The 26,364-nt window shown below is 51.8% G+C and overlaps 7 protein-coding genes across 7 annotated transcripts; 3 read left to right on the forward strand and 4 right to left on the reverse strand.

Moving 5' to 3' along the window:
• Window positions 1–2,966: 2,966 nt before the first annotated feature.
• HO133_004944 (uncharacterized protein) lies at window positions 2,967–3,853 on the reverse strand (the record flags this gene model as incomplete). The annotated part of the gene is made up of 3 exons (XM_037295856.1): window positions 2,967–3,182; window positions 3,251–3,738; window positions 3,790–3,853. 3 exons carry the CDS (start codon window positions 3,851–3,853, stop codon window positions 2,967–2,969), a joined length of 768 nt encoding a protein of 255 aa, XP_037148554.1.
• A 690-nt stretch (window positions 3,854–4,543) lies between these two features.
• Window positions 4,544–6,337, forward strand: HO133_004945 (uncharacterized protein; the record flags this gene model as incomplete). The annotated part of the gene is made up of 2 exons (XM_037295857.1): window positions 4,544–5,074; window positions 5,189–6,337. 2 exons carry the CDS (start codon window positions 4,544–4,546, stop codon window positions 6,335–6,337), a joined length of 1,680 nt encoding a protein of 559 aa, XP_037148555.1.
• Window positions 6,338–6,875: 538 nt separating this feature from the next.
• HO133_004946 (uncharacterized protein) lies at window positions 6,876–8,754 on the forward strand (the record flags this gene model as incomplete). The annotated part of the gene is made up of 2 exons (XM_037295858.1): window positions 6,876–6,914; window positions 8,560–8,754. 2 exons carry the CDS (start codon window positions 6,876–6,878, stop codon window positions 8,752–8,754), a joined length of 234 nt encoding a protein of 77 aa, XP_037148556.1.
• A 1,908-nt stretch (window positions 8,755–10,662) lies between these two features.
• Window positions 10,663–12,592, reverse strand: HO133_004947 (uncharacterized protein; the record flags this gene model as incomplete). Its single annotated transcript, XM_037295859.1, has 6 exons — window positions 10,663–10,902; window positions 10,962–11,827; window positions 11,889–12,067; window positions 12,125–12,252; window positions 12,313–12,383; window positions 12,448–12,592. 6 exons carry the CDS (start codon window positions 12,590–12,592, stop codon window positions 10,663–10,665), a joined length of 1,629 nt encoding a protein of 542 aa, XP_037148557.1.
• A 1,411-nt stretch (window positions 12,593–14,003) lies between these two features.
• On the reverse strand, window positions 14,004–15,438 carry HO133_004948 (uncharacterized protein; the record flags this gene model as incomplete). The annotated part of the gene is made up of 2 exons (XM_037295860.1): window positions 14,004–15,156; window positions 15,209–15,438. The coding sequence occupies 2 exons, from the start codon at window positions 15,436–15,438 to the stop codon at window positions 14,004–14,006; spliced, it is 1,383 nt and encodes a 460-aa protein (XP_037148558.1).
• Window positions 15,439–16,081: 643 nt separating this feature from the next.
• On the forward strand, window positions 16,082–17,370 carry HO133_004949 (uncharacterized protein; the record flags this gene model as incomplete). The annotated part of the gene is made up of 4 exons (XM_037295861.1): window positions 16,082–16,257; window positions 16,371–16,547; window positions 16,619–16,685; window positions 16,741–17,370. 4 exons carry the CDS (start codon window positions 16,082–16,084, stop codon window positions 17,368–17,370), a joined length of 1,050 nt encoding a protein of 349 aa, XP_037148559.1.
• A 2,706-nt stretch (window positions 17,371–20,076) lies between these two features.
• On the reverse strand, window positions 20,077–24,848 carry HO133_004950 (uncharacterized protein; the record flags this gene model as incomplete). Its single annotated transcript, XM_037295862.1, has 3 exons — window positions 20,077–20,286; window positions 20,347–22,106; window positions 22,154–24,848. 3 exons carry the CDS (start codon window positions 24,846–24,848, stop codon window positions 20,077–20,079), a joined length of 4,665 nt encoding a protein of 1,554 aa, XP_037148560.1.
• Window positions 24,849–26,364: the final 1,516 nt, after the last annotated feature.

Consider the following 26,364-nt stretch of genomic DNA (forward strand, 5'->3'; position numbering starts at 1 on the left):
TCGGGATTGGCTTGGTAGGGAGTACGAACGATCACTAAAGGATTCAAATACGACTCAGGGACTATGCCAATATGCCTCCCCGAGATCATATCGATATATGCCTTCTTCCAACTTAGCGATGGAGGAGCCCCGTCAGATGCTGAGTAGAAAACTAGTCCCCACCGAGGGAATCCCCTACCACACGGGCGACTGCAAATAAGCAATGCCAGAACTGAGCTGCCTATTCCATGCACACAATTAGCCCCAAAAGAACGTAAACGTGAGATAACAGAACCCTGCAGTCCTCCCACCCGCGAGCTCTTGTGATGAAGCATTTCGTGTACATGCGGCCACTGACGGGACGAAAAGGGACAATGACAGTGACGAGATCGGTAGTCACGAACTTCCACGCAAGGGACTCATCGTTATAAGCAGGGGAGCCTATAGTGGGACTCGACGTTGTATCTTGCCGGCGAGCTCGATATGGAGTTTCGTTTCAAACGGTAAGCGACGAAAGTCGAGACGCATAGGATGCCATCGAAGGGTTTGGAGCTTGGGGGTCAAGGATACGCATGGGAAGGATATGAATTGAAGAAAGACAAGTGGATACGCATGGGAAGAATATGAATTGAAGAAAGACAAGTGATGAGGGAGGATTGAGGACTGGCGAGGGTGCGTCAATGATGCTTTCTGGACAAGTCCACGAACGCTCTGACCCTGCACATCAGCACATGCCGAAGGGAAATGCACAAGCGTGAGGAGCACGAGCCTCATTTTCGGAGAACTTGAGAAGCTAGAAGAACTCAGTCACAACGATGGAAAGCCTTGCCCTGGTAGACCAGATTCAGTCTATCCAACGGGTAAAGAGTCACGATGAAATCCATGAATTTCACTGATAGTATGAACCCCCCTTGGGCCGCAAGAGCCATTCAAGGTTCAAAAGGAGGATTACAACCGCGCAGATCTCCAAGCATTTCTTACAAAGTCAGCGAGCACTTAGACATCCCCTCCCAATTTCCCCTCTCAATAGAGAACCAATGATCCCGACGGCCGTTGCGTTGGATCCGAAGCTGGCGACAGCCCTAAAACCCCGTCGGCCAAACCTACTGTATCATGACGCCCCTGACGCGTATGAGCCGCCGATCCTTCCAGGGGCCAAATACCCCAGTTACCACAGCTTTTCACCGACTTCGGCGCTCGAGCACGATATTCGCCCGTCGAGGCAATCCGGTAGAAATGCCAACCAAATTTGACTGGTCTGCGACTCTGCTGGGCTCGCTCTTATCAACTCGGATGCGCTGATTCTTATTGGCATCGCACCAATAGATTTCCAAGAGGCTGCGTTGTCGAATGCGTTCGGTTGTGATTACCGTATGGAATGCATAGTGCTCTGCCATGAGTACTTTTAGGGTAAAGTGTCTTTCGCTGCGAAGCGGCAGCCAAACGACTCTACTATCAACCAAGGCAATCAAAAGTCCTGGTGTAAGAGCCATGGTCCTGTCGCCTAGACGACAGTCCAAACGGGCTACCGTTCAACTTGGCAGACCGCTAGGTCTTGTGAAGGAAAAAAGGCAGCCAAGAACGGAAGCAGGATCTTCAGCAGGGCATTGATTCCACTCTGGACAATCGACCATGATCTTCAACACGTTGAGCAGGTAAGAATGCAAGATAGATCTCTACACTCTTCAGCGTATTCCTGGGTCCCAGCCTTTGGATCGTTGCTAAGGGCGTGGGCGAGTTTTTTTTTTGCGTTTCTTAGAACAAAAAGGACACCCGAAGCGGTATCAACGCATTAATGAATCAACAAGTCCATATCGACAGAGAGAGTTTTTCGCTATCTAAAACTCAAATTGCACAAACATCTATTCGTGTAAACATCTTGTTTAGGGATGAAACCCAAGATCGACGGCAGAAGATACAAATGCAACACCTCAGACCGCAAACTCTTATCAACTCTGTCAACCTGTCTATCGATTGCACCGTGGAATTCGAAAACTTTGCACCCTCCTTCCGCACGCCGTTCGTTGGCGTTGAGACTGCACGATGCAGCCGGAGCCATCCCAAATCTAGCGTTCAAGCGTTGAGGGTGTGTTAAGACTGTTGAGAAGCCAGAAAGGTGGCGAAAGACATCAGAACGAGGAGATCGACCTTGTGACGTAAGACAGGTTCATTGTGTCATGGGTCCTCGGTTTCTCTTTCCCGCTTCCAACTTTGGGACAAAAAAGTACAACGTCGGCCTGGGCTCCAGACAATCCTATTGAGCAAGAGAGCCAAAATCCCAAGGCCGAAATCCAAGGTGTAGCAAAGACGGCTTAGTCTCGTGCTGTAGGGGATGGATCGTTGCAGGGTTGCTGGAGTTGTGACTGCTACGTCCCGAGTACTTAGATGCACGAGTCTGACGCTAGTCCTAATACGGCTTCTACAGACGTGTTGAAGATATTCCACCGTTCTCCGTTCAGTCCAGTGTTCCGTCATGTGATGGGCGGGTAGATCGCTGCTCGTCTAACAGGAAGACTTCGAAGTTCCGGTCAACACCCTTAAATTGGCAGTTTTCAAGTCGACTGGTCCAGGCTTTCGGTCAGAGAGCTGTCAGGCGAGGGAGCAGAGTTGGCAGTCGACGGGGTATCGATAACTAAAAATCGCCACGACGGGCTTCAAGGGGGAACTTTCTGAATTTCTGATGCTTTCCCTGGGTCAGTTTCAATCATGAATGAAAGTTGATTGCGGGTTGATGCCCATAATCGAGACGTGAGAATGATAGGATTCAGCGCCTTAGGCTGCCGCTCTGTTTGACACTTTCCTGCAGTGGCGCAGACGAAGCTAAGTATAGAACTGTAGAGATATGTTCATGTAGGTTCCTTCAGCCCAATCCTCAAAAGAATGTGTTTGGACTCCGTCGTGGGGCAGCCTCAGTATTTTGATTTTTGGTGAAACCAGGTCTATAGAAAACCCATCGCTATGTCTTACCCTGGTTTTCCAGCATAACCTTACTTCGCTTTAGCCTTTCTCTCCTCGATCCTCTCCGCACTTTTTTCCGCAATAGCCGGTCCGTCAAAGACGTAAGTGACGCTGTCCTCTGCACGGACAGCCTTGCTCCATCTGCTGTAATTGGGCAATGCATCAAATCCCTTCAGCACGCTCTTTGGAATCAAACCTGTTTCGCCATACGTCTGGCATCGGATCACGAATGGTGCTATCAAGGCCTGCATGTCCAATTAGCCGTCTACGACTCTCATCCTCGAATGCTTCAACGGTAACACCAGTCACGTACCTCCGCGAGCGTAATGCTTTCACTACCTCCAAAGAAAGGTCCAGCACCCTCCAACATCGGCTCAATCTCTTTCTTCACAGCCTCGACCAGTTTCCCGCCCAGCTTCTCCTTCTCCTCCCCATCCGCCATCATGACCGGAACCGTATGCGTATTGATCTTCCCCACCCATGTATCGGCGAAGAATGCTATCCTTGCCCTCGTCAACGCACTCGTTGGACTTTCCCTACTCGCAGGCCAGAAGCTTGAGTTGGGGAACATATCCGCGAGGAAGGTGCTGACGATAGCGGATTCGGTGACGATCTCATCCTGCAGGATGCCATTGGAGATTCTCATGCTTGGGACGAGTCCCCGCGGGTTTATCTCGAGGTACCAAGGCTCGCGAGGACGGTCAAGAGGGATGATGACTTCTTCGTATGGGATTCTGAGGGCGCGGAGGGTGATGTGGGCGCGGTGGGCCCATGGGCAGCCGTGATTGGTATATAGAATTACTAAGGGAAGGAGTCAGTTTGTAGGGTACTTTTTCAGGTTGGGAGCATTACTTTTGGGAGCGATGTCATTGCTGGAGTCTGTCCCATTGGAGACATGATGAACATTTGCAGACATGTTGCCGTATTGTAGGTCTAGCTAAAGGGTATATGGTCAGTCAAACAGCTTGACTGTCAAGGTGATGGAAGTTGAGAGTTGCGAGCTGCGAGCTGCGAGCTCTGTACAAGTAGGGCAGCTTCATTTTCGAATTGCATTATTAATACACGTCACGCCATCCGGAGATAAAGATACCTTAGGTCTCACTCATCTCACCGTTCTCAGGCTCTCAGCATTTAGACACGCTTAGCGGGGTATCCTATGGGCCACTCGTTCCTCGCTTCGGAGGCCAATCATATCGCAAGCTCAGTGCGGCATGAAGTACCCCTCCCAAAGATAAGCTAAGATTAATCGCTGCTAGCGCAAAAGCTAGGGAACACAATCTTCTCGCGCAGGACTGAGAACTTCCTCCGTTCTTCTCATCATCGACAACACCCGAAATCCGAAAGATCATCGTGACTGAAAGCACCGGCTCTGCGAAGCAATCAGTCTGCAGACATCGCAGGGTAACCCTAAGCGCATCGAGAAGACAACAGTGAGTTGCGTCTTTCCTTTCCAATCCTGATTGCAATCTTTTTGCAAAAAGATCTTTTTTCTCTGTTATCTAGCATTCACCGTTCTCCGCAATTCCCTCGACTTCCACCATGCTGACTAATCATACCAGATCGCTTCGGAACCCTAACCCTAAGAACATTATTTACACTTGCAGCCATGCCGGCGATGTTGGAAGACCCCACGGCTCCGGCCATCTACCGTGTCTCTGGCAATCCTCCCTATCCTACGCCCGATGATCCGCAAATACCGCACTCCATAGTTCCTCGCAAGGTTACTCTCCGCGACCGCATAACTATCGCCTCCCTGCTCCCCTTCTCCACCCCCACTGCCGTTCCCCCTCGCCTCCTCTCGTACCTCTGCTCCCAACTAAATCTCGAAATTGAAAAAGGAGACACTTACCCCATGATGACCTCGATGTCTGTTTCGACATTCGGAACTTACTGGTTCCAAAATTTTGGCGCAATCATGTTGCTAGGGGAGGTGGAAAGTGTAGAGCAAGTCTGGGAAATGGAAGATGGAGGGGAGGGGTGGGAAAAAACCTGTCTGGGAAGCTTTTACGTCAAGCCAAACTATCCCGGAAGGAGTAGTCATATTTGCAACGGAGGCTTTCTAGTGACAGAGGCAGCGAGAAATAAAGGAGTCGGAAGGTTGATGGGAGAAGGGTATCTAGAGTGGGCTCCCAAATTGGTATGTCCTCTCCTTCCCTCTGCAAATGCTCTCGACAGCCTTTTCACAATCTCCCCACTGATCCTAAATCAACCTTTCTCTCTCTTTTCTCTTTAAAAATTCTCTCTCGGATAGATTAAGTCTGAGACAAAAGGCTTATCTAATACAAACTACCAGGGCTATACCTACTCAGTCTTCAACCTCGTCTACGAAACCAACGTGGCATCATGCCGAATCTGGGATGCCCTCGGCTTCAAACGCATCGGCCGGATCCCCTCCTGCGGAAACCTCCGCTCATCTCCTAATGAATTAGTCGAAGCCATAGTCTATGGCCGTAGTCTAGGTTCTGACGCAGAAGACATTGTCAGCGAAGAACGCTTTGACAAAATCCGCTACTATCTCAAACACGGAACCTATCCAAGTGGTGCTGACCGGGCGGAGAAGTCCAGATTGAGGAGTGCAGCGACGCACTACAAGCTCGTTGGTGGGGAAGAAAACGGGGGAGGTGAAGAGAAGCTAATGCTTAAGGATAAAGAGGTGGTGAGTGATCCGCAGCGGCAATATCAAATCTCGAAGCAAGTGCATGTACAGCAGCACGGCGGTATCAATAAAACCACGGCTACGATTGCGGAGAGATTCCATTGGGTCAGGATCAAGGAGACTGTCAGTCTCGTCATCAAGAACTGTCCAGACTGCAAAGATACAGCTGCCAAGGCCCCTACCGTACGGCCAATGGGCGAGGGGCCTGGCCAGTTCAGGAAAGCTGCCTTTGCGAATGGACAGAATGGACCGAACGACCCCAACAGCATGATCGAACGGCTCGTCAACTTCGACCAAATGGACCCGCATCCCAGGCTGGATCAGAAAGATCTCTCCATCTCAAGAAGTCCAGAGATGGACCATCACGCACCGACAGCGATGATGCGCAGGCTGCAGGACTTCAACGGCATCCCTGTCGACCCGCAAATTGATCCGCGGATAATCCAGCAACAGCACGGAGCCGGCCATTACGGTGGCGAGGACTATACGGGTGCGCATAGAGTCGAGAACCGATATGTTGATTTGGACATGGATGGGTCGCAGCATCAGCACCTGCCTATGGCGATGGCGACGGAGAGGCATGTGAGGAAGGGGGATGAGCCGACAGGATATCAGACACAGGGCATGGCGCATGAGGCGAGGATGCAAGATGGGAACGCCTACAAGGATGAGAGGATGCAGGATGGGGACGACTACAAGACCGAGAGGGAAATAGATTTCCAAGAGCTTTTGAGAAACTCGTGATTCATGGCTGTTCCCTCTCACCCAAGAGGACACGCTCATGTCCTACGAAACCCTGGGTAGTGGAAATACATGTACATATAGATCATTCACATAGCTTGATACCTCGTGCTTTTGGAAAGGCCTGTGGGAAGAAGTGATTGTGTCAAGCAAGGCGACAGTAAACCGCGGCGGCCCAAAACGAGTCAGGAATTCTCAAAACCTCGATCAAAAACAGCATCGAGTGGCGTATCTAACCTATCTAACGCGATCTTACCAAGCAGTTTCAAGCACCATCAACAAACGATACCACCTCGATACCCTAGACCAACATGAGATTGAGAGGTTTCAGTTCAGACAATCACCTTTTGTCCACATTCCGCCTGTACCAAGTGCCCGTAATTACCATATAGGTACGTATGAAAAAGCGGCAGTTGTCATTGAACCAAACTCTCTTGAGACACAAGTGCCATCCCACACAGATCACGCGATTGCGCCAGTTCGCTTTGGCCACGAAGGATGCCTCATTTTTTATTATTATTAAGATCTTCCCCTTCCCACCATGTCTTCTCGTCCCGACCAGAGTTTTCGAAGCCGAAGGGTCCGTATGCCGCAAGCGCTCAACTTCAATTTTCATGGTTCATTACGAGTTCCGGGCCTGTTTTGGTGGGTTTGGCGGATTCAAAAACGTCTGGGATACTTGGCCTCGGAGATCTTTTAGGCCTGGACCAGGGGTCCCATCTACTGAGATGATCGATCAAGTATGGGATTTTGTGCAGAACAATGGGCGAATGGACGGTTCTACACCATGGTAGGATGGTTCGAAAAAGGACGATCGATGACGAGGATGGTTTGCATGGGCCACCATCCTTCTAGATCACACTGTTGTATGCCTATGTTACTATTGTGACCCCATGTTGCCTTCGGGACCATTCACCCTCACACTACCAGTGTTCAGTTGGAGTCGACACCTCTCTCTTGGGTCAGTCACCCTCGCTCCCTTCTTGAAAGAGCTGAGCCTTTGTTGCGACGAAGACTAGGGGTTTTTGATGTTCTTCAGTGCACGAGGACATGGTATAAACTCTTTCAAGTCTCCGGGCGTCTTTTCTCTGCTTATCCTGCCCGTTACACACCCAAGTACATCTGACTCTATACGCATCATCTATCCGTAAGCCTCAAACAACCGCGGTCATGAAGATCAACGTTACTTGTGTTCACTCGCTTTATGAATGACCTTTGCTGGCCTCTCTCTCGCCGCCTTCGACACAATCCCATGATACATTGCTACCGCACTGAACTTTGCCTTGAATGAAAGCTCCACCGCCCTCACACTGCCACACGCGCCTCGGCCAAAGCACGCACCCCAGGCAAGCTGGCATGAAAACTGGCAACCTTAGCTACCGGCGTCTTCTAAGATGAGTGCACTCATAGGCAACAGCCCAAGAAATTTTCGCAATCGATGTCCAGAAACAAACCGTTGTGTGGACCACAAACTTCGTACTTTGTGCTCATCCTGGCAAAAATTCAAGGCGTTCCTACCACCGCAGCTGCTACTTTTCCTGGCACACCGCCTGATCCATACCCGCCCGACCAGTTTACACACGTTGACATTACCCCTAGTTAAGCTGCCACAGCGTTCCCACCGCCCGCCTCAGCTTTCCCTCACTCTCCGCCGCAAGCCGCGACGCACTGCCCGGGTAGAATGGATCGAGAGCAAACGACGAAAGCACCGTTGTACAGTAACTGACTTCAGATGAATCGCTGCTCCGAGTCTCGCAGCCTGATATAAAGACAGTTTCGAACTTGGGTATGCTGATGCGCTCACGTTGACGCCGCTGGTAAGAAGAAAGCGGACGGTCAACCGGTTGCTGAAAACTTTCATCTCTCCCTTCAATATTACTCGAACAGAGAGCAGATTCTAAGTTCCCCGCTCACTTCTTCTCCAACGCAAACGTAACACTATCAACTGTCAAAGGCTGCGGCTCCGGATCTCCTTGCACAAGCGTGACATTTTGGAAACCCCCCCCTAACGCGGACGGGACAACCGCTTCGATCATCGGCACAGTCTCCACCAACACAGTTGGAGGAGTGAAATTAAAGCTCGCAACCGCAACCTCTCCCCTTTGAATCCTGCAACGCTGATCGTGCACTGCATCGCCACTCCCGCGACCACCTCGTCCGTATGCACCGCGCATCCTAACTAGAGACTATACAACGTGACTGCAGCTGATGTTGACCTAGGGTAGATGAGCGTGATCGTCGGAGTGTCATTGGTCGTCGGTGGTCAGGATGGCGATTGGCGGAGTGTGGGGCTCGATCTCGCCGGCGAGGAGAGTGGCAGTGCTGCTGAAACAGAAGGCATCGTAGAAAAGGCCTTCGTAGACGCCGACACCGGTGGGACTGTCAAGGGGGAAAGTGGTAAGGCTGTCGAACTAGAGTGAGCACGGGTTGTGAGGCTTGAAAAAGGGAAAGGGGATGGAGCGGGCAACTGAAGTTAGCAATGACGATGGTCGCGGAGACGAGGGTTGCCACTGCTGGGAGGGACAAGGGAGAAAAAGCTGACGCTTTCATCATGAAGTCGGTGGGAGTTACGAAAGCAACAATTCCCTGTGCATGACAACAGGTGAAAGCAAAGACCGCAACAACGAACACCAGCAACCAATAAGCAGATACAAAGCCGAAGAGGCGGCACCTTCGGACTCGGCAAACCTCTGAAGGTTGCAAACGACCCGTCAAAATCCTCGCCCGGTCATCCATGTTGTGCGAGCGCTTAATGCAAGCGCCTTGTTTTGATGTAACCTCCGAGAAGTCGTGCTGAGGAGTAGTCGTAACAATAACAGTAGGTGTAGAAAGACTCAGACCGATTCCCACTTCCCAGTGGGCAACATTGGTCGTGTGATAATCTAGTGCTGAGCCAAGCTACGTGTAAGACCCTCGCCGGATTGAGATGCGCGATTTTCCTATTCGCTCGGATGTCTCCTGTAGACTCCAGGGCAGGTAAGCACATCTTTCTTGGTCTTATGATCGATCTGATCGGAAAGACAGACGTATACTTCGCAGCCGTACACTACCGGATGGGATATTCCCCAATTAAAGAGCACATGCTCTGCCGGCCAATCAACCTACATACCTACATACATACCTACCTAACAACCTCACCAAACGCAACAAATGGACCCCGTCACAAGTAGGCAAAGTACCCCTCACCAACCACCCCAAGAATCGACCCGAAGAATCCGCTTGCTTTCCAACCCCGATGCTGACTGTGTTAAACAATCCCTCCATTCCACTAGGTAGACAACCCCCTTCCCCCCCACATAGCCGTGAGCACGCCGCGTAACCACTTTGCTACATATCACAACCTACCAAACGCGTGGCTAGCTAGCTAGCTAGGTATGGATGGATGCAGGTACATATTTATGAATCACCACAACACTCCCTCAGCACTCTCCACCCACCCCCTCGAATGACAATCTCTCCGAGCGTTGCCCTTCGAAACATTGGCCTATCGAGCAAGCAAAGTGCCGATCAAACGACGCCCTTGGGCGCGATGGATGTGTTAACGTAGGGACATACATAAAACAAAACATACCAACCGCCAACAATTCATACAACTCTTCGAAGAGAGAGAGAGAGCGGTCGTCAAGACTACTTCCCTCCCCTGCCCTGCCCTGCCCTCCCCCTCCACCAAATCAAGCCGCGCAGCCTACCCACCTCGACCCTTCCCCACCAACCAACCGCCCAGCTCCTCCCTCTATCAACCTAGATACTTATATATCAGATCCCCATCCCCATCCCATCCCATAACCACCACCTACAAACCCGTCCCGATCAGGCTCTCAAATGCCATCTTCATCGAAGATAACACATACACACACACACACACACAGATAGAAACAAGATAGATACCAAAAGTCCCAAAGAAAAGCCCAATCGAGACAGCACATCTCACCTCACCTTAGCGCGAGCCGCGGGCTTTCAAACACTTGGCGGCACGGCCTTATCTCTTTCGTGACGGGCGGTCGAAAAGTTTGGTTGGTTTCACGCTAAGGTAGCTTTGAAATGCGATGCAACAGCCTAGGTAAGTTCCAACGATTAGAGTAAGGTAAGGTGGATTACCTTGGGATGCCGCGATTAGATACTTGTTCTACGGATTACGTAAAGTACTTTACTTGACACGTGGATCCCAGAATAATGATCGAGAAAGGGAGAGGTGAAGGGTAAGGCTCAATTTGGTTCTCACATGATGCATATGCTCAAGACACGACATATATACCCTCTACATTTGCAACCAATTTGCCATTCAGAACCAAAGCTCGCCACCGTTGCTCAAATACACAGACAGCAAATTAAACAACATTCCTCGCCGCTCGTACAAAGACACTCTTCCTCCGCCCAGCGGCCGCATCCTCCATCGGGTCCAAATCGAACGTCCGCATACCCGTCAATAGATCCATCTGGTGTGCCCGGACGAAGAATCCGCCCTTGTTCCTAGACCAGATCTTCCAGAAAATGTAGAGCGCGATGACGATCGGCGCGGCGAGATATTCTTGGAAGAAAGCGGTGGCGGTGGGAGAAGCGCCGGGCGGCTGTGCTCAAAATCAGCATAATCATCCGCGACAACTCGGGTATGAAAAGGGTGGCTTACGAATAGAGCTGTGTAGAAGGTGGCGATGAGGGCAATGACGTTCAAGAAGAAACCAATGTAACTGCCAATAACACCGAATTGAGCCTGGAATGGCAGTTCGTCTAAAGTGTGTCCCTGTACCATCCAGCCGCGGCGGAAGCGGATATGGGAAAGACAGATACTGCCCCAGACGAAGAAGTAAGAAAGACCGGAGAGAGCAAGGAGCCAGGAGAAGAAGGTAGAGCCGGCGCTGGCTTCGTTAACGAAGGCGAGAAGACCAAAGAGGAGTTGGATAACGATACACCAGACAGGGCGACCTTTGTTGTCAATGTACATTAGGAATTTGGGGCCCATGTCCCTCGCTGCGAGCGCTTGCATGGTACGCGTGGAGCCGAAGGTACAGGAGTTTGCGACACTGAGGACGGATATGGTGATGACGGCGTTGAAGACGGAGGGAAGACCGCTGACACCGGCCATTTGGATGGCAAGCACAAAGGGGGACGCCTTGGTGTTTGCACCGGATGAACCGAGGAGGTCTGGGTCGTTGGAGGGCAAGATCAAGCCGACCATGAACAGCGAGATGACGTAGAAACCTGAGATGCGCCAGAACACTTGCTTGGTAGCGGTTGGGAGCGACTTCCGCGGGTCGGCGGCCTCCGCGGCAGCAAGACCGACAAGCTCGGTACCACCGAAAGCAAAGGCAGCGTTGACGAAGACGGAGCAGAATCCTCTAAAGCCGTTTTTGAACGCTCCCGGATCGTGCCAGTAGTGAGCACCGAGGTATCCGCGGTTGACTTTGGTGTGGACCCCTCCGCAATCAACAACGACAGCGAAAATGATAAAACCGATGACGGCTACGACTTTGATAAGGCCGAGCACGAATTCGACTATTGAGCGCGGGGTTTAGCCACCGAGAGAGCACCACTTTGTGGGGCCTGGAAGACTAACCTTCACCGTATCCTCGCACACCGAAGAATTGAACCACGCAAAGGAGGAAGAGGAAAACCGCGATCCAGACACCAATGTTTATCTCCTTCCAGAACGAAATTGTGATACCAGCAGCAGTGATTTCGAAGGGTAGAACGGTAAGCCATCCTAGAGCATAATCCCAGCCCATTGCGAAGCCCCTGCCAATGTATGTTATTATCCCATTTTTACAGGTTCAAAGTATTGTGGATTCGTACCAAGCTTCGTCGATGAATCGGCAACCGTAGGTGAAGAAAGCGCCGTTGACGGGGTAGAGGACGGCAAGCTCTCCCAGAGCTTGCACGGTAAAAAGCAACATGGCGCCGACAATAATGAAACCAAGGAGCTAGAAAATGCCGTCAGCAGTGCAAGTATTGTGATGCTGTTGCTTGTTGCTGTCACGTACCACACTGCCAGGGCCACCATTGTTAAAGGATTGACCGGACCCCACGAAGAGACCAGCACCAATCGAACCGCCTATTTTCCGACTGAATTAGAAGAGGTCTTGTATATTCGGAGGCTTCGTTTTGGGAGTGTATACCGATAGCTATCATCTGCATGTGACGACCCTTCAAGTTGCGATGGAGACCTCCATCCGCAGGTGGCTCGGCCTCGAAGTCAGCATCGCGACTGCCATTGCTATCGTAGGCGACATCATCGAGAGGAACCTTCTCTTTCGTATCCATGACTGAGCGCAGAAGACGTTGCGACGTCCAGGAAGGAGGGGGGAGGTGGGAAGGGTGGAGAGAAGGGATGTAGCACACGACAGGAAGAGGAGGAGGAGAGTGGGGAGGAGAGGCTGTTATGTAAGAGAGGCGAGAAAGAGATGCGGACCCTAGAGTGAAGGTTAGCCTTGGAGCTTGGGGGGGAGGGGGTGGGATGAGATGTTGGTCGAGCGCGGTCCAGAGGTCTACCTCGTGTGTGGGCGAGGATGAGCGAATGGAGGTAAAGATAAGAGTAAAAGCAGCTAAAAGGTCTTAGCATCGGTTCCAGCTACCCCACTCGGCCGCCCATCCCCGTCTTAGCTTGCAGCCCCTTGCCTCCCACAATTGATCCAATAGCTCCTTAGCTGCTGATAACGCGCATTTCGCTTACTTTACCTCTTAGGTACTAGACGTTAAGATCTGCAGTGGGAATCTGCTATGGACACCCTCCTAGACTGCAAGGCGTACAAGGGTCCGATTACCTTGGTATGCAGCGGCATCTAGCTTGCTTGTCGCATATCTTCTAGAACACCCGTGTGGAACGACTCACACCCTGTCCTATTATCTATCTTAGCCTCGGCCCTATTCCACCAATAAGGGCGGTATCCAGTATACAGCTTGCGGCTTTTAGTCCCGTAAGAAGCAGATATGCGTGAAAGGAAGGAAGGAAGGTGGTAAGAAGGTAGTCAGACCGTGAGAGCTAGGAGGAAGCCGACGTGGAAAACAGGCGACATCCTGGAATCTCCATGGCCCAGTCTTCATCATGAGGAATATTGAGGAGGAGTCGGATAAGTGTGTCTCGCCCTCGCCCCCACGTAAAGAAGCCGGGAAGCTTGTCAGGAAGTGCATTGGCGGCAAGGCAGAACACGGGATCAAAAGATAGTCACATAATATGCGACTGCCATGTGCTTGAAGTTTGAAGAATGTCTAGGTATAAGTAGAGGCGCGCATGATGATTGTAGGAACGATGATGATGAGGATCAAGAAGAAGTGTGGTGTAGTGGAGCAGGAGGCAATTTTTTTGGGTTTTTTCCGCGATACGGATTTTCTTATCGACGCTGAGAACGCCTTCTCGGTCAAGCAAAAAATTCGGTGAAACGGCCTGAAAAATTTGGAATCAACCCAATTGCTAACTTCCCAAACGGCGCCTTCCCACTTGAAGCTTAACGCCTGCTGCTCCAGGGGCTGTCTTGGCGTATCCTTGGCGTGTCTTGGCGCATTGCTTATCCCAACCTCTCAAGTCACTTCACACAAAAACAATTCATCCCGTCCTCTTTGGCAATGGGAACCGGCTACCCAATGCGGTATCAGGTGGCGAATACCATGCTGCCTCAAATCTATACAAAATGTACTTGTACTTCGGAACCCGGTCTACCTGCGCTCTCTAGATGCTTCATTCCCCTTCGCCATCCGAGTCGTCGGAAAAGTGCGAGTCCCTGTTGACAAAGAGCTCGGATGAGACCTGGATGGGAACTTCAAGGCGCATCGATTCCTTCTTCGGCGATATGCTATCCCCATGCATCCGGAAGCTCAGGACAAGGACGACAACATAAAAGTGGGAGATCAGAGAGGAGTGGAATGTCGGAAGGTACTGCTTCTGCAGAGGCAGGACCAGACGTAATGGGAGAACAGTCGTGAGATGTCTGCGGCCCCCGGCTTGGTCAGAGGACATCGCGTCTCGCTTGTGCCCGGTCAAGTCCCGGTGCCACTTGACTTCTTGGACGGTCCCCCCAACCAGTGGGATGGTTTCAACAGACAGTCCGTCGTTAGTGCCGTCCGCTCTGGTACCGATCCGGTACGGGCAGTCAGACATTGAAGCACTCGACACTCGTGTTGCCGCCCGAAGCTTGGCCGTGATTCTGGTCAGCTTAGGAGGCATGCCGCTCACTTCTATCGGCTCGAATCTCAACTTCATCTCTGCCCTCGTCTCCACGGATTCCTTTTGCCAAGTGTCATAGCCTGTGGAGACCGGCACGCACAAGCTCTTTGGCTGCGCCACTTCCATCTCCATCCTTCCCTGACTACCAGTCCATGCGTTTCCCTCCAGATATGCGGTCGCCGCCGCAATGCTTTCTTTGCCTAGTGTGCTGCAAATAGGTAAGGGAGGCTCTTCTGTGATGACGGGCACTATTCTTATCACCCGTGATGTTTCTCCAAGCGGGTTTTCTGGACCATCTTGCGGACCATATTTCAAGAGCTTCGCTTTGATGCAGTATGAGATCGAGGCGATGTTCGGGGCCGTGCTGGGGACTGAGTTCTTCTCGTGACTTGGTGGAATCTTCAGCTGAGCATGTCTCACGCTCTCTCTCAAATGTGCCTGCCACTCGCGTGACTTTCTTTGGTCTGGTGGTACCTCGAACCTGAACGGGATCTGGTAAAACCATCCAATAGCGTTTGTATTGATTCTACGGAGCTCCCACCTGTCCACGGGCTCTTTCAGGGTAAGGAAGGTCTGCGAGTTTTTGTGGTCGCGGTTATTTCCCCCCGGAGACAGCAAGGGCGGCCTCACAAACGTCGTGACCGTTCCTGTGAGCCTCGAGTTAGTTCTAGGCAATGCCACGTCATAAAGCTGAATTTTGGAGCTGGTGTCACAAAGACTTTGACCGACTACCTTCGAGGGTAATGGAAACGGCGTCGAATTCTGTGGTCTCAGGCATTCCCATGCTAACATAGCCTCCAATTTCATCCCCTGTTGCGAAAGTCTTCGGTAGTGATGGATTATCGAAGTGCTCCAAGGTGATGGTGAGAGTGACTTCTGTCGGCTGAGAAGGGGTAGCGGACTGAGCTTTGCCGAAGACTGACTTTGAAATGTTTGCGAAAGTGTACATGGTGCCAAAGGTCTAATCATCTTTTGACGAGGATCCTTTTCGACCATGTATATGGGGCAGAGGTTTTAGAACTAAGGGTTGATTCTTGAGTGGTTCTACATGCTTTTCTCAGTTCGCTTGGTGGGCCAATCTGACCGAGCTGCAGCGGCATCTAGCCTCGGCCGACCGCTGCCAGCAGTGACCTCCTATCCCAAATGACCAACTATTCCCAATAGTTGGCCTGGTGCTCCGGCTAGGCACGGCCAAGTCGTCGTTTTTCTTGAGAAGGAAGATGGGGTTTTGGCGACATTGGTGAGAAAGCATCTGATCGGCGAGAATCTTGCGCGCCGCTTTGGGCAGAATGGAACAAAAAGTGAAGCAAAGAATTCCTTTACGCCTCTAAAAATAGGACACTACCCTATAGATACCTTGATCATGGGTGCAGAGTCGGGTGATAATGTGGGAAGGTGTTTTCGGAGCGGGAAGAGAACCCCTCGGCATGGGCAAACTCCCCTCACTTTGTACACTGTCGTTTCACTCGCGACCTTAACACTTTCTTATACATGCGGTTCACCCCCACTTGACGTTCTCGTGTACTATATATGAGCAGTTTTTCCTCTATATAACTCCAACAACATTCGGAATCCGACACACTGAATGCATGATGCCGTTTCCTAAGGGCCTTACAAGCCCTCCGTCTCCGGCTTCCTCTCGGAACAGTGAGCCGTCGTCATGGGTGGCGAATGTAGCGGCCTCCCAAGGGCTCAACGCAAAAATCACCATCGTATCCTTCCACGGCCTCTTCCGCAACCTTGCGGCTGCGAAATTGATGATGAGCCAGTAGGTGTTCTCTAGCTCCTCATTCCCATTGTCTACAATTTGCGTACCCCAGACGCGTCGCACCCCTCAAGGTTCGACGCCAGAAAATGCTGACTCATGGCGAATTACTGCAGGGCATGTCGCCATGACGGGATATTCTACCTCGACATGACTGGCGAAGATGCTAGGACGCCACTGGACGAGCTCAGCATCGCGAAGTTTTTGGAAAATTCGAAAGAGCTGCATGCCCTCTCTGATGTGGAAAAGCTGGGCTTCGAGCTTGACAATATCTTGCCGCTTGGCACAACAGGGTGAGGTCTCTCATCCACCAGCTAGATCAACACGACTCATCTTAAGAGGCGTTGGCTCAAGATCTCCATAGGTACAAAGCCGCTGGCAAGTTCCACGGGGTTTTGGCCGGAGACTACCCCCTCGAAGAAGATTGGCTCGTACTTTTCCCGAGCCCCCTTACAATTGAATGTCCCTAACACTTGTCCGCAACAGATCACCGGCAACGCAGTCGACGACCCCGCACATTTCCGCGCCCATCTGCCACCTCCCCTCTTCGACAAGCTCTTCGACTTCTATGCCATAGCGCGCTTCCACTTCATCGGTCTGAGCCTCCTCGATCACCTCGCCGTCGCCCTCTCGAGCAAGGACCTTCGAGCCGCTCACACCGATGGCCACTCAAACATGTCATCCTTCATTCTCACAAAATGCATTGCCACGACCCAAAGCCCAGCTGATAACGTGGAAGCCCACACCGACCCCGGGACCCTCTTAATCCTCTTCAATCCGCCACCGTCCCTACATCTCTTCCGGCCAGCCGATCCCCGACAGCCGACATCTAAGCCTAGATACATCCCCATCAGTCCTCCGGCGGGTTCGGCAGCTGTCGTTGTAGGCGACGCCCTCAGCTTCTTATCTCGAGGCCGGCTGCAGGCCGCGCGGATGGCCATGGTATCTGCAAAAGGTATGGACAATGTGGAAGAGTGGCACTCGGTGGCCTACCGTCTGGGCCCGGATGAGAAGGCGACGCTGGTAGACTTGAAGAAGGTGAAGTGGCCGGCGTGCGACTGGCATGCTGCGAGGATGGGGGTGGAGGCGGAGGCGGAGGCGGATGAGACTCTATAACGTCATGGCGGAGACGTTCGAGCGCATTATGGTGCAGCGACTTATGGTGCAGCGAGATGGAATGTTCTTCTTGTCCGGCTCGTCCATTGATTTACCCAAAGTCGCGAAGCAGAGGAACTTTTTTTCCCACCAAGTGATCGAGAACGCTTAGAAAAATACGCTTGATCTGACTCTCGGCAAGGTCGGATCATGACTCAAGCAGCGTTTTGACACCTACAAACGTAACTCGGGGTACCAGCTTCGACTGGCCCCTTTCTATGACAAGTCCCTCAACCTCTCCAGTCAATGCCAGCCACTTCATTCAATCACCTTCTATACCCTTTCATCCTCTCAGCAGTCATCGCTCACCAAACCACGGCCTAGCCTCACCCGCCTTCTCACGCACCCCACGGGCGTCAGACTAGGATCTTTCCTCTAAGATCGTACACCGCTGACACATTCAACTTTACTAATCAAGGCAATATGGAGAGCAGAATGGCTGATCAGGCGGAAACCCACGCACAACAAGTGATAGAGGTGACCTTCGATGCCGCATTATCGTGACGCCGTATCACGATGTCAAATGCCCGCGTTGCTCCAGTACGGACAATTCGTGGCCCACACATAGTCATAGCCCCCAGTCAAGGAGATTCCTACGCAGACATGATGCCCGAAGAGAGACATGGAAAACAGTGATATTTGAAAACGCCCCTAGTAACCCAGTCGGAAAACAGAACCCCAATCCGACCTAGCATCTTCTTATGCAGCGTCGTCTTTGAAGATCTATAACAAACTCAGACCACAAGCCCGTGAGGCAGAAAAATGCAATCACCCTTCTCATCCATCTCCGAAATCAGGTCGCCTTCCCCATCACCATCCCACCGGCTCTCCACATCCTCCATCAATCCCCACCCCCCACACCCAACCCCCCCGCCGCCCCATCCACCCCCACTCAACCACCGCCGATACTCCCACCCCATCCCTTCAACATCCCCTCAGCAGCCTTAGCCCACCCCAGCAGCAAACCCCGTACCATCAACCCAACACCCCTCATCCACCCACCTCACCCAACCGCACAACCTCGCCTCCTCCCCCCCCAGCCCTCGCCAAAAATGCCCCCGCTCCGCGCACAGTCGTAGCTAGACGCAAGCTCGCCTCAACTCAGCAAGCCCGTGGATAACCGCAAACGGACACGGACGCGCTCCTTGACGCACCAACTCGGCGGCATCGTCGCTTGATACCGTAGCTGAGAATGGGCGCCACGGAAGTAGAGGAGGTTGTGTTTGAGGCGCCGAGCTTCGTCTTGTATGTAGGGAGGTTTCTATCAGGGCATTTCTTTGCGGGAAAGGGTGGGGGGGGGGATTGCGGGGTGGATGACGGGTTTCGAGTGGAGGTGGAGGTGGATGGATGGATGGATGGGATTGGGTGAGGGGGTTTAGAGGGGGTATGGGGAGGGAGGGGGGGGGGGGGGAGAGGGGGGGGGGGGGGGGGGAGGGGGGGGGGGGGGGGGGGAGGGGAGGGGAGGGGAGGGGGGGGGGTTGGAGATGGTGGATTTGGGTTGATTTGGTTTGATTTGCTTCGAGTGGCTAAGATATGATATGAGATGATGTGATACGATATGATATGGGCGACGACTACTACTAGTACCAACCAATCTCCCATCCATTCATCCATCCATCCATCCATCCATCCATCTTCCTCCCTCCCTCCCTTCCCCCCTTCCCTCCTACTCTACCAGATCTCCCTCATACATACATACACACATACACACATACATACACTTCAGCAAGGGTCAAGCCAAAACGCCGACCGAGCCTAAAACGCGCCGCTCCTCCTCCCCTCCCCAGAAACAAAGAAAGGGAAAAAAAAGAAGGAAAAAGAAGGAAAAAGAAAAGAAAGGAGAAGAAAAGAAAAGAAAAGAAAAGAAAGGAAAAGAAAAGAAAAGAAAAGAAAAGAAAAGAAACCGACGCAGCACATACATATAACCGAAAAAAAACCTAACCCGCACTTTCTGAACCGAAATATTCTTAGATGCTAATTCCTACGTAGAAGGACAGAGTACCTAAATACCTTACACGACTCATATCTAGCGTTACAATATCCAAACTCCATCCACGTGTTTCCAAAATACAACCCAGCAAAGCGCCCCAATCATCCAGCCCATACCTTGTCGAGTAACGGACGGGATCGGATGATATACCGTTCATCCATCCATCCATCCATCTATCCATCCATCCAGCGAAAATGACCGCCAGCCACAGCCGAGTTCAACAGGGCAAGATGCGCAAGTTCACGTGCGATTATTGCAGAGATGGAGCAAGATGCCTTTTTTTTTTTCGTTTGCGAAGCCAGGGCTTCGAGCCACTGGTGATACAGGTCCGGGAAGAAGTAAAGTATAGATGCACAAACATCGCCAAGGTGGCGAGCAGAGATCCGCATCGTAAAGGCAAGTCCCAAAAGCGGTACACAGCCCGACGACCAGGGATCTAGATGGCGAAACTCGTGTAAAATTTCCGCCTGCTGCGAGTTCTTCGGAGAGCAAGGTATCGTTGTCCAAAACTTTTGGCCAGCAGCGAAGCCACCACGCCGAAACGCCAAGAGATTGGATACAATCCACCGTTTGAGAACGTACATTTCATCACTGTTTCCAGTAACCCAACCAGAAACCCCCCCCTGGATGTTCACTGTGCGGCCCACATTCCCAAGAAACCCTCTTTCAATGCGCCTTCAGGTCTGAGTCGACTCTGACCCTGCAGTGCTCGCATTTTCGGCAACAGTCAAGTTGCCTCTCTCGACGTAGATCTTTTCCTTTTGCGCTTGTGCAGCTTGCAAGCAGTCGATATAGGTTTTGAATTTGACGATCTCGTGCAATAGGTAAGACGACTTGCGCTCCCAATTCGCCATTGCTTTCGTACTGTTCGGGTGACGAGAAGAGAACTACGCAATTGTCAGTAAAGGTACTTTGTTCTAGGGTCGAACGTAGAAAATTTTACTCACTGCCAGTAGCATCGCCCCCCTCAGGTCATTGTGCTTCTGAAAGTCCTCCGTAATATTCTTAACATATGTGAGCAGCGCTTTGAGCTGATCCACCTCCATCAAGACACTGGCGACCATACTCTGTTGCGGTGGCGTCCAATCAGTAATCACGACTCTGTCTCCTGGCAGTCTTGGCTTGAAGTTTCCTTGATCGATCGAGCTTCTTGCACTTCGGATTGAACTCTGTAGACTCGGTCTAGGTCCTGAGCTGCCGGCGACCGAAAAGGATGCGTTCTTCTCAACATTCAAGAAGGAGGTATCAACGACGGACTCGCCCCAGCCGTACTCTATGTTACTTATACCGCCGACCATTGGCTCTTTTGATAGACGTGCGCTCCAGTAATTGGCTGTCATCACGAATTCTCTAACAATCTCTGGTGTGCCGACTTGGAAGAAATGGACCGCGCCTGTAGGCAACGTGAGTGCCCAGACATGAGGTCTGGTCTTTGAGTAACCAGGAGGTGGAAGGCCGCTGGCAATAGTCTGGCGAAGGAGGAAGGTGCCAAGAGTTTCGGCGCTGTCAGCCCAGTTACCCCCACCGACGACACCACCAGGAGCTCTTTGGTTTTTGGCTTTTTGACGGAGGGATTTGGCGTTCATGCTGAAAGAGAATAGGCGCAAATAGCCTTTTTCAATGACAGCGAAGCTCTCAACCCAGTTTCTATCCTTGGCTCTCTTATCGACGGACTCAAGATGATGCTTGTGCTTCAGGATGCCCTCTTTGGCCCATGGTGCACCCGCAAGTTCCAAGCTCTCGTCTTCGAGGAGCGGAGCAACGCGAAGGGTCTCTTCCTCACTCGCTGTACCCTCTTCACGTATAATAGCTTGGCTCAAAGCATTGGCGAATCCGATCGATTGTTGATAGTCGCCCTGCGGATAGTTCGATGCGAAAGAGTCCATAGAGATGGTTGTCTGAGTCTTGCCGAAAGATGAGAATTTGCTCCACGCACTAGTGACAGAAGGGCTTGTGACAGAAGACTGTTCATCCAAACTGGACCGTCGGCTGGAGGCTACGGTTCCTGAAGTGGAAGCCGGATAAAGGCGTGGCCTAGACCTATTCTTCGACTGCCATCTGCCTGTACCTAGCCGCTGCTCCGACCCTTGACGACCCCGGGTGTAGCTGACATTCTCGGAACCAGCTTTGCTGAGCATGCTAGGTGTGCGGCGGAGCATGCTATTGGTCATGGTGGAAAGACTATTTGATGTATGCGGTGTTTGCGAACCAGGCTCTGTAGTCTCGGTCCCATGGAGAGGTAATGGTTGTTGGCGAATGGAGACGTAGAAGTCCTTGAGAATAATCTCGATCTGATTCTCCCAGGTACTCTGTTTGCCGTGAAACCCAGTTCTTACGAATGGGCCACTGTCACCCTGAGAAGTCGCGTAGTCAAGCTGTGTAAATGGAGTCGAAGTGTAAACTGTATGGTCAGATGGTCGCTGCGACAGTTGATAGAGCGGCCTTTGGCCCTCGAATGATCGCCGTCCTTCGTGAGACGTCGGTGTCTTGCCGCTGGAGTGCAAAGAATCTACCCATGGTCGCGGAGGAGGAAGCGTAGAGGCACGGTTGTTGGTGAAAACGTCTGGAGCAGCATCGGACACTACACGACGGATGGTGGGTAGAATATTCTTCAGGAACTGCTGGCGCGTCATCTTTGTCTCAATCTCTGCCTGATGCAAGTCCGTGTTTAGCAGCAACACCGAGTAGCAGATCGTATGCACGACATCTGCGGTGCTGTTAGCTGAGCGACGCTAGACTTGCGGTCAGACATACCTGTAGCTTTGAACCCATGACTGGGATTGCAAGCACACCAGCGGTTAGAGAAGGCATCGAGGATTCGGTCTACCTGCTGAGCTTCGCCTTTCAGGTACAGCTTACCGCACAACCCCCGCAGAGCAGCGAGGATGTTAAGGTTCTGCCAGTCAAAGAGCTCCACATAGGCTTGTCGCACACGCATACGTTCTGGACCTGGTTCTCCAAGCCAAGCGGCTGCCGTTGGCTTGCTCGCCAAGCTTTCTTCACCGTCGTAGATTTGCTGGGCCTGCGCACGATCTGCCTCAGTCGGTTGGCTTGGATCGATTTCCACACTAAGCTTGTGCGCTGCATCCTCTGGCGTTGGCTCGGGGAAATGGATGTCATCGTTTGGCTTCGACGCGCTCTGAACCGAAGAAGCAGAATGATAGTCACTGACAGGAGAGACCTCAGCGCCGTCAGTGAACCTGGCGTCATCTAGCTTGGGTAGCTTTTGCTCAGGACTGTCAGGCTGCAGCCACACCCGCTGAGAGCGGTCAGACGTCTCTAAAGACCCTGGGGGGGACGAACGATTCTTGCTGGGTGTCATTTGCAATGGGGTGAGCCATTCCCTTGGTTCGGGCTTTGCAGGAGTTGCATGAGCAGCGCGTTGCGATACGGACGAATTGTTATTGCGTGTAGAAAGCATATTCCGATTCCTTGTAGAGTCGATCGATCGCTGATGCAGTGATTCAGCAGACTCCTTCGGCTTAGAGCGAGGTCGTGCATTCTCTCTGCGCGATGCCAAAGAGCTAGGGAAGCTCGTTGGTGGTTGATCGAGATTCACCGTACCTTGACGTGCGAGCTGAGGTTCACTAGCAGCTCCAGGTATCCTCGTCTCGTTGCTGCTGTCATCATGCAGAAAAGAACTGTCATGGGGTTTCGAGGACGTTCTGTCGTCAGGTGTGAGGTGGACTCTCTCGGCAAGGGCTTCCCGCCTTGACGTTGACATGTCTCGAACCTTGCTGAGAGGATGGTTGAATCCAGCATCATTCCCTAGATCATAATCTTGGTTGATGGGCTCAACCGACCCTTTGGCTTGTAGAGTATGAGTATGTGGAGTGGCAAAGTCGCCGCCGGTTGTACCTGCAAACTGTTGGGCGTTGGAACGCATCGGGTCGTCAAGGAAAGGATTCATGACTTGGCGTAGACTGCTCACAGGACTCTGCTCTATCGGGTCAGAGAGAGGTGGACGATGAGACCTCACGTTCAATGGAAGCAGTGGAGGTGGCATATCCTCAGACAAGGACTTTTTCCGCCGTCTGAAGAATGAAGAATGCTTTTTGGCTAGGGGTGGGTTGACGCTTTCGGGCAAGGCATGCAAAGGCTCCTCTGGTGCAGCTGGCTTAGAAAGCTTGTGGGGTGTTGCGAAGCCTTCTCGACTGTTTACTCTCGTATGACCCCGTAGTGGAGGGAAATGGGGTGCTTGAAGGTCGTTTGTTGCAGGCGCTGGGTCCTTTGATGATCCGAACATCCTTCTGAAGAATCCAGGCCGCTCTCTCGTAGAATCCTTCGATTGTATGGTCGAATGAGCCGTTGAGTCCTGTCTTTGGGCCACAAAAGGATCCGAATACTGTCTCACCGGGCTCGGGTTCCGCGACTTCAGGAACATGGGCATAGGACTGATCTGTTTTGAACCCCGCCTGGATGCTGCATATGCACTGCTATTTGGTGGCATGGGTGCGTCCCACGCAGCTGTATCGCCTTTCTTCTTCTTCGCTGGCTGACTTCTTGATGACGCCTTGCTGCTTCTCCGGTGATGTGTGGGGGCCTGTGGTTGTGCTTGAGGTGGGTATGCTGAGGCTCTGTCTTTCCGAGGCCCTCCAGGTACGGTAGGTGTTGGTGCAGCGTCAGAGTCGTCGTACATTACTGGGCGAGATCGACTACTTGGTAGTGGTGGTGCTTGTTGTGTTGTAGAGCTGGATGCCGAATGCACAATGCGAATCCTTTCTCCCTGATCGAAGCTTGCCGAACGCCGCCCAAGGGCATGTGGAAACCTTGACGGTCCTCCCATCTTGCCCAGATCTACACTTGATGAACCACTGCTCTTGCTGCTTTTCCTAGCACCTATTGACGCTGACTGGGTACGGAAGACCTTTTCTTTCGCGGTTTCACCTGCGTCGCCTTCCCCATGAACACTGTCTATTCGGCCGAGTCCGGATTGAAAGGTAGAGCTGCTGTGACTCCGGCGGCCTCGTGGGAGGTGAGCAGAATGTCGGTTTGGCGAGTCGTCCGAGGGAAATGTGAAGTCGGAATTGAAAGATGCGGAGTGTAGATGTCGGGGCGCACTGTTTGGCTGCGAGGTCGGATTGGAGCTTGCAGAGAATGGTGGGGGGCCGGTTGGCGGCGAAAAGGATTTGGGCTGGTCAGGATTGAGGGACATGAGCATGTTGTCCACCACCGAATGCCGGGTATTGTCTGTCAATGACAGATCATGCGAAATTCTCTCATCCCGAATGATTTCTTCTGCATGGCCCCTTGCATTATCCTCCATATGTGTCTCACGTGGCGCTCGATGCGCCTGCTTCGATGCACGCTTGGTCTTAATTTTATTTTTCGGTGTCTGAAGGGGCGGATCATTGGTTGTTGCGTTTGAGGCTGCAGATCTGACGCTCAGAGGTCGGGGAGCGTCTGCACGTCGCACGAAAGATGCTGGAGTATCTTTGCGGTTCATCATCGCGGCAAGCGAGGGAACTGCTGTCCTTTCAAGACGTCTACGACGTCGGCTCTTGAAACAAGACGGCCCATGGATGAGTGCACGGGCAGCAATGAGGCCCAGGATGCCAAACGGTGCTTCCGCCAAAGGCGAAAGCCCGCATCAACAATACTCCGTAATGGTGTGCTGATTTCCCGGTGCAGGCAAGCTCACTGTGCAGCTTTCCAGATTTCTGGATAAGCGTCGAGATTGGATTGGCTGAGGGTTGACGTGGGGTGGGTCAGATGGAGGAGGGGATAGGTGGGATGGGCGGTGGGAAAATTGGAGAGTTGCCGGACAGCTGCAGGAGGCGCAGGGATCTCCACAAGCACCATACCTAAGGTACTTAGGTACTTAGGTACTTTACTTTACTCTATGACTTCTTCTTGGGGTCTTGGGGACAGGCAAAACTACCTAGCTACAACCACAGCAGAAATCTCTACAGCTTCTACGAGTTCTCTCATATGACAACTTCTCAACCAATAGTGACAGCAAAGCGATCAATGTTAGTGGAAGAGTACTACGGAGTACCAGAGGGTCAAGGTTCTGTAGGTATGGCCAGCACTTGAGGCTTGAGCGCCACAGGTGTTTATGAAGCATATTTCCACTCTCCTTTTTGCTTTTCTACCTACTGCACACTGTGCAGAGGTTGAATGATAACTGATAATAATAGGATAGGGAAATATCATAGATGGGAAATATCATGGATGGATGCAAGCTTGTCAGAGGTAGCACACCTTCATCCCTCATCCCTCATGTTCGCCCCCAGAAGAAGAGAAGATTGCGAAACCCCTGGATCCTGCAGTTCCACCAGTTCTACAAGACGCTCGGGCCACCCTTGAGCTAGATAGGGACTAGCGTCAGGTACCCGTCAAAGTGCTTGGCTCTCAGAGTTCTTGGCGCTCTGCAGCCTTGTGGACAGGCAGCCAATGTGAGGTAGATATGCAGTCATTTGAAGAAAGATGATGGCAATTTTAAACGTGTCTTCGGTCAGAATTTGCCACATTGCTCCTTCATTTGTCAAGTTCCCAAAGCTGGAACCAGATTACAAATGGATGACTCTGTCTACCTAAGTTATGCTCCTCTTACTGTAAGTAACAAGGGACAACAGATTACGCTTATTATCCCTGCAAGGTGAATCGATCTGTGAATTGACCTACCTAGTCCAATCTATTCCATACTATTTCATATTTCATGCATGCGGATTGCGAATACAATGCATTATCATCTTGTTGGGCGGGCCAACTGCAAGATCGCTACATCATCTGCCATTGGTCAAAAGCTGAGTGCTACCGAGAATGGTGCCCTTGCCTTTCTTCTTTTCTCCCACCATTCCACAGGCTGCTTTTCGATCGGTTCTATTTGTATTGACCAAAGGAAGGACACCGAAAAAGGACATCAGATGGCTTTGAGGAAGGAAGTCTACACGCGGGCCGTGAAAAAGCATCGCTTGGCTGGCTAATTTAACACCAAATGTGCACCTGGCGTTGGACAATGT

Source organism: Letharia lupina, assembly GCF_014066315.1.
Source record: "Letharia lupina isolate WasteWater1 chromosome Unknown contig_20, whole genome shotgun sequence".
Taxonomy (NCBI): Eukaryota; Fungi; Ascomycota; class Lecanoromycetes; order Lecanorales; family Parmeliaceae; genus Letharia; species Letharia lupina.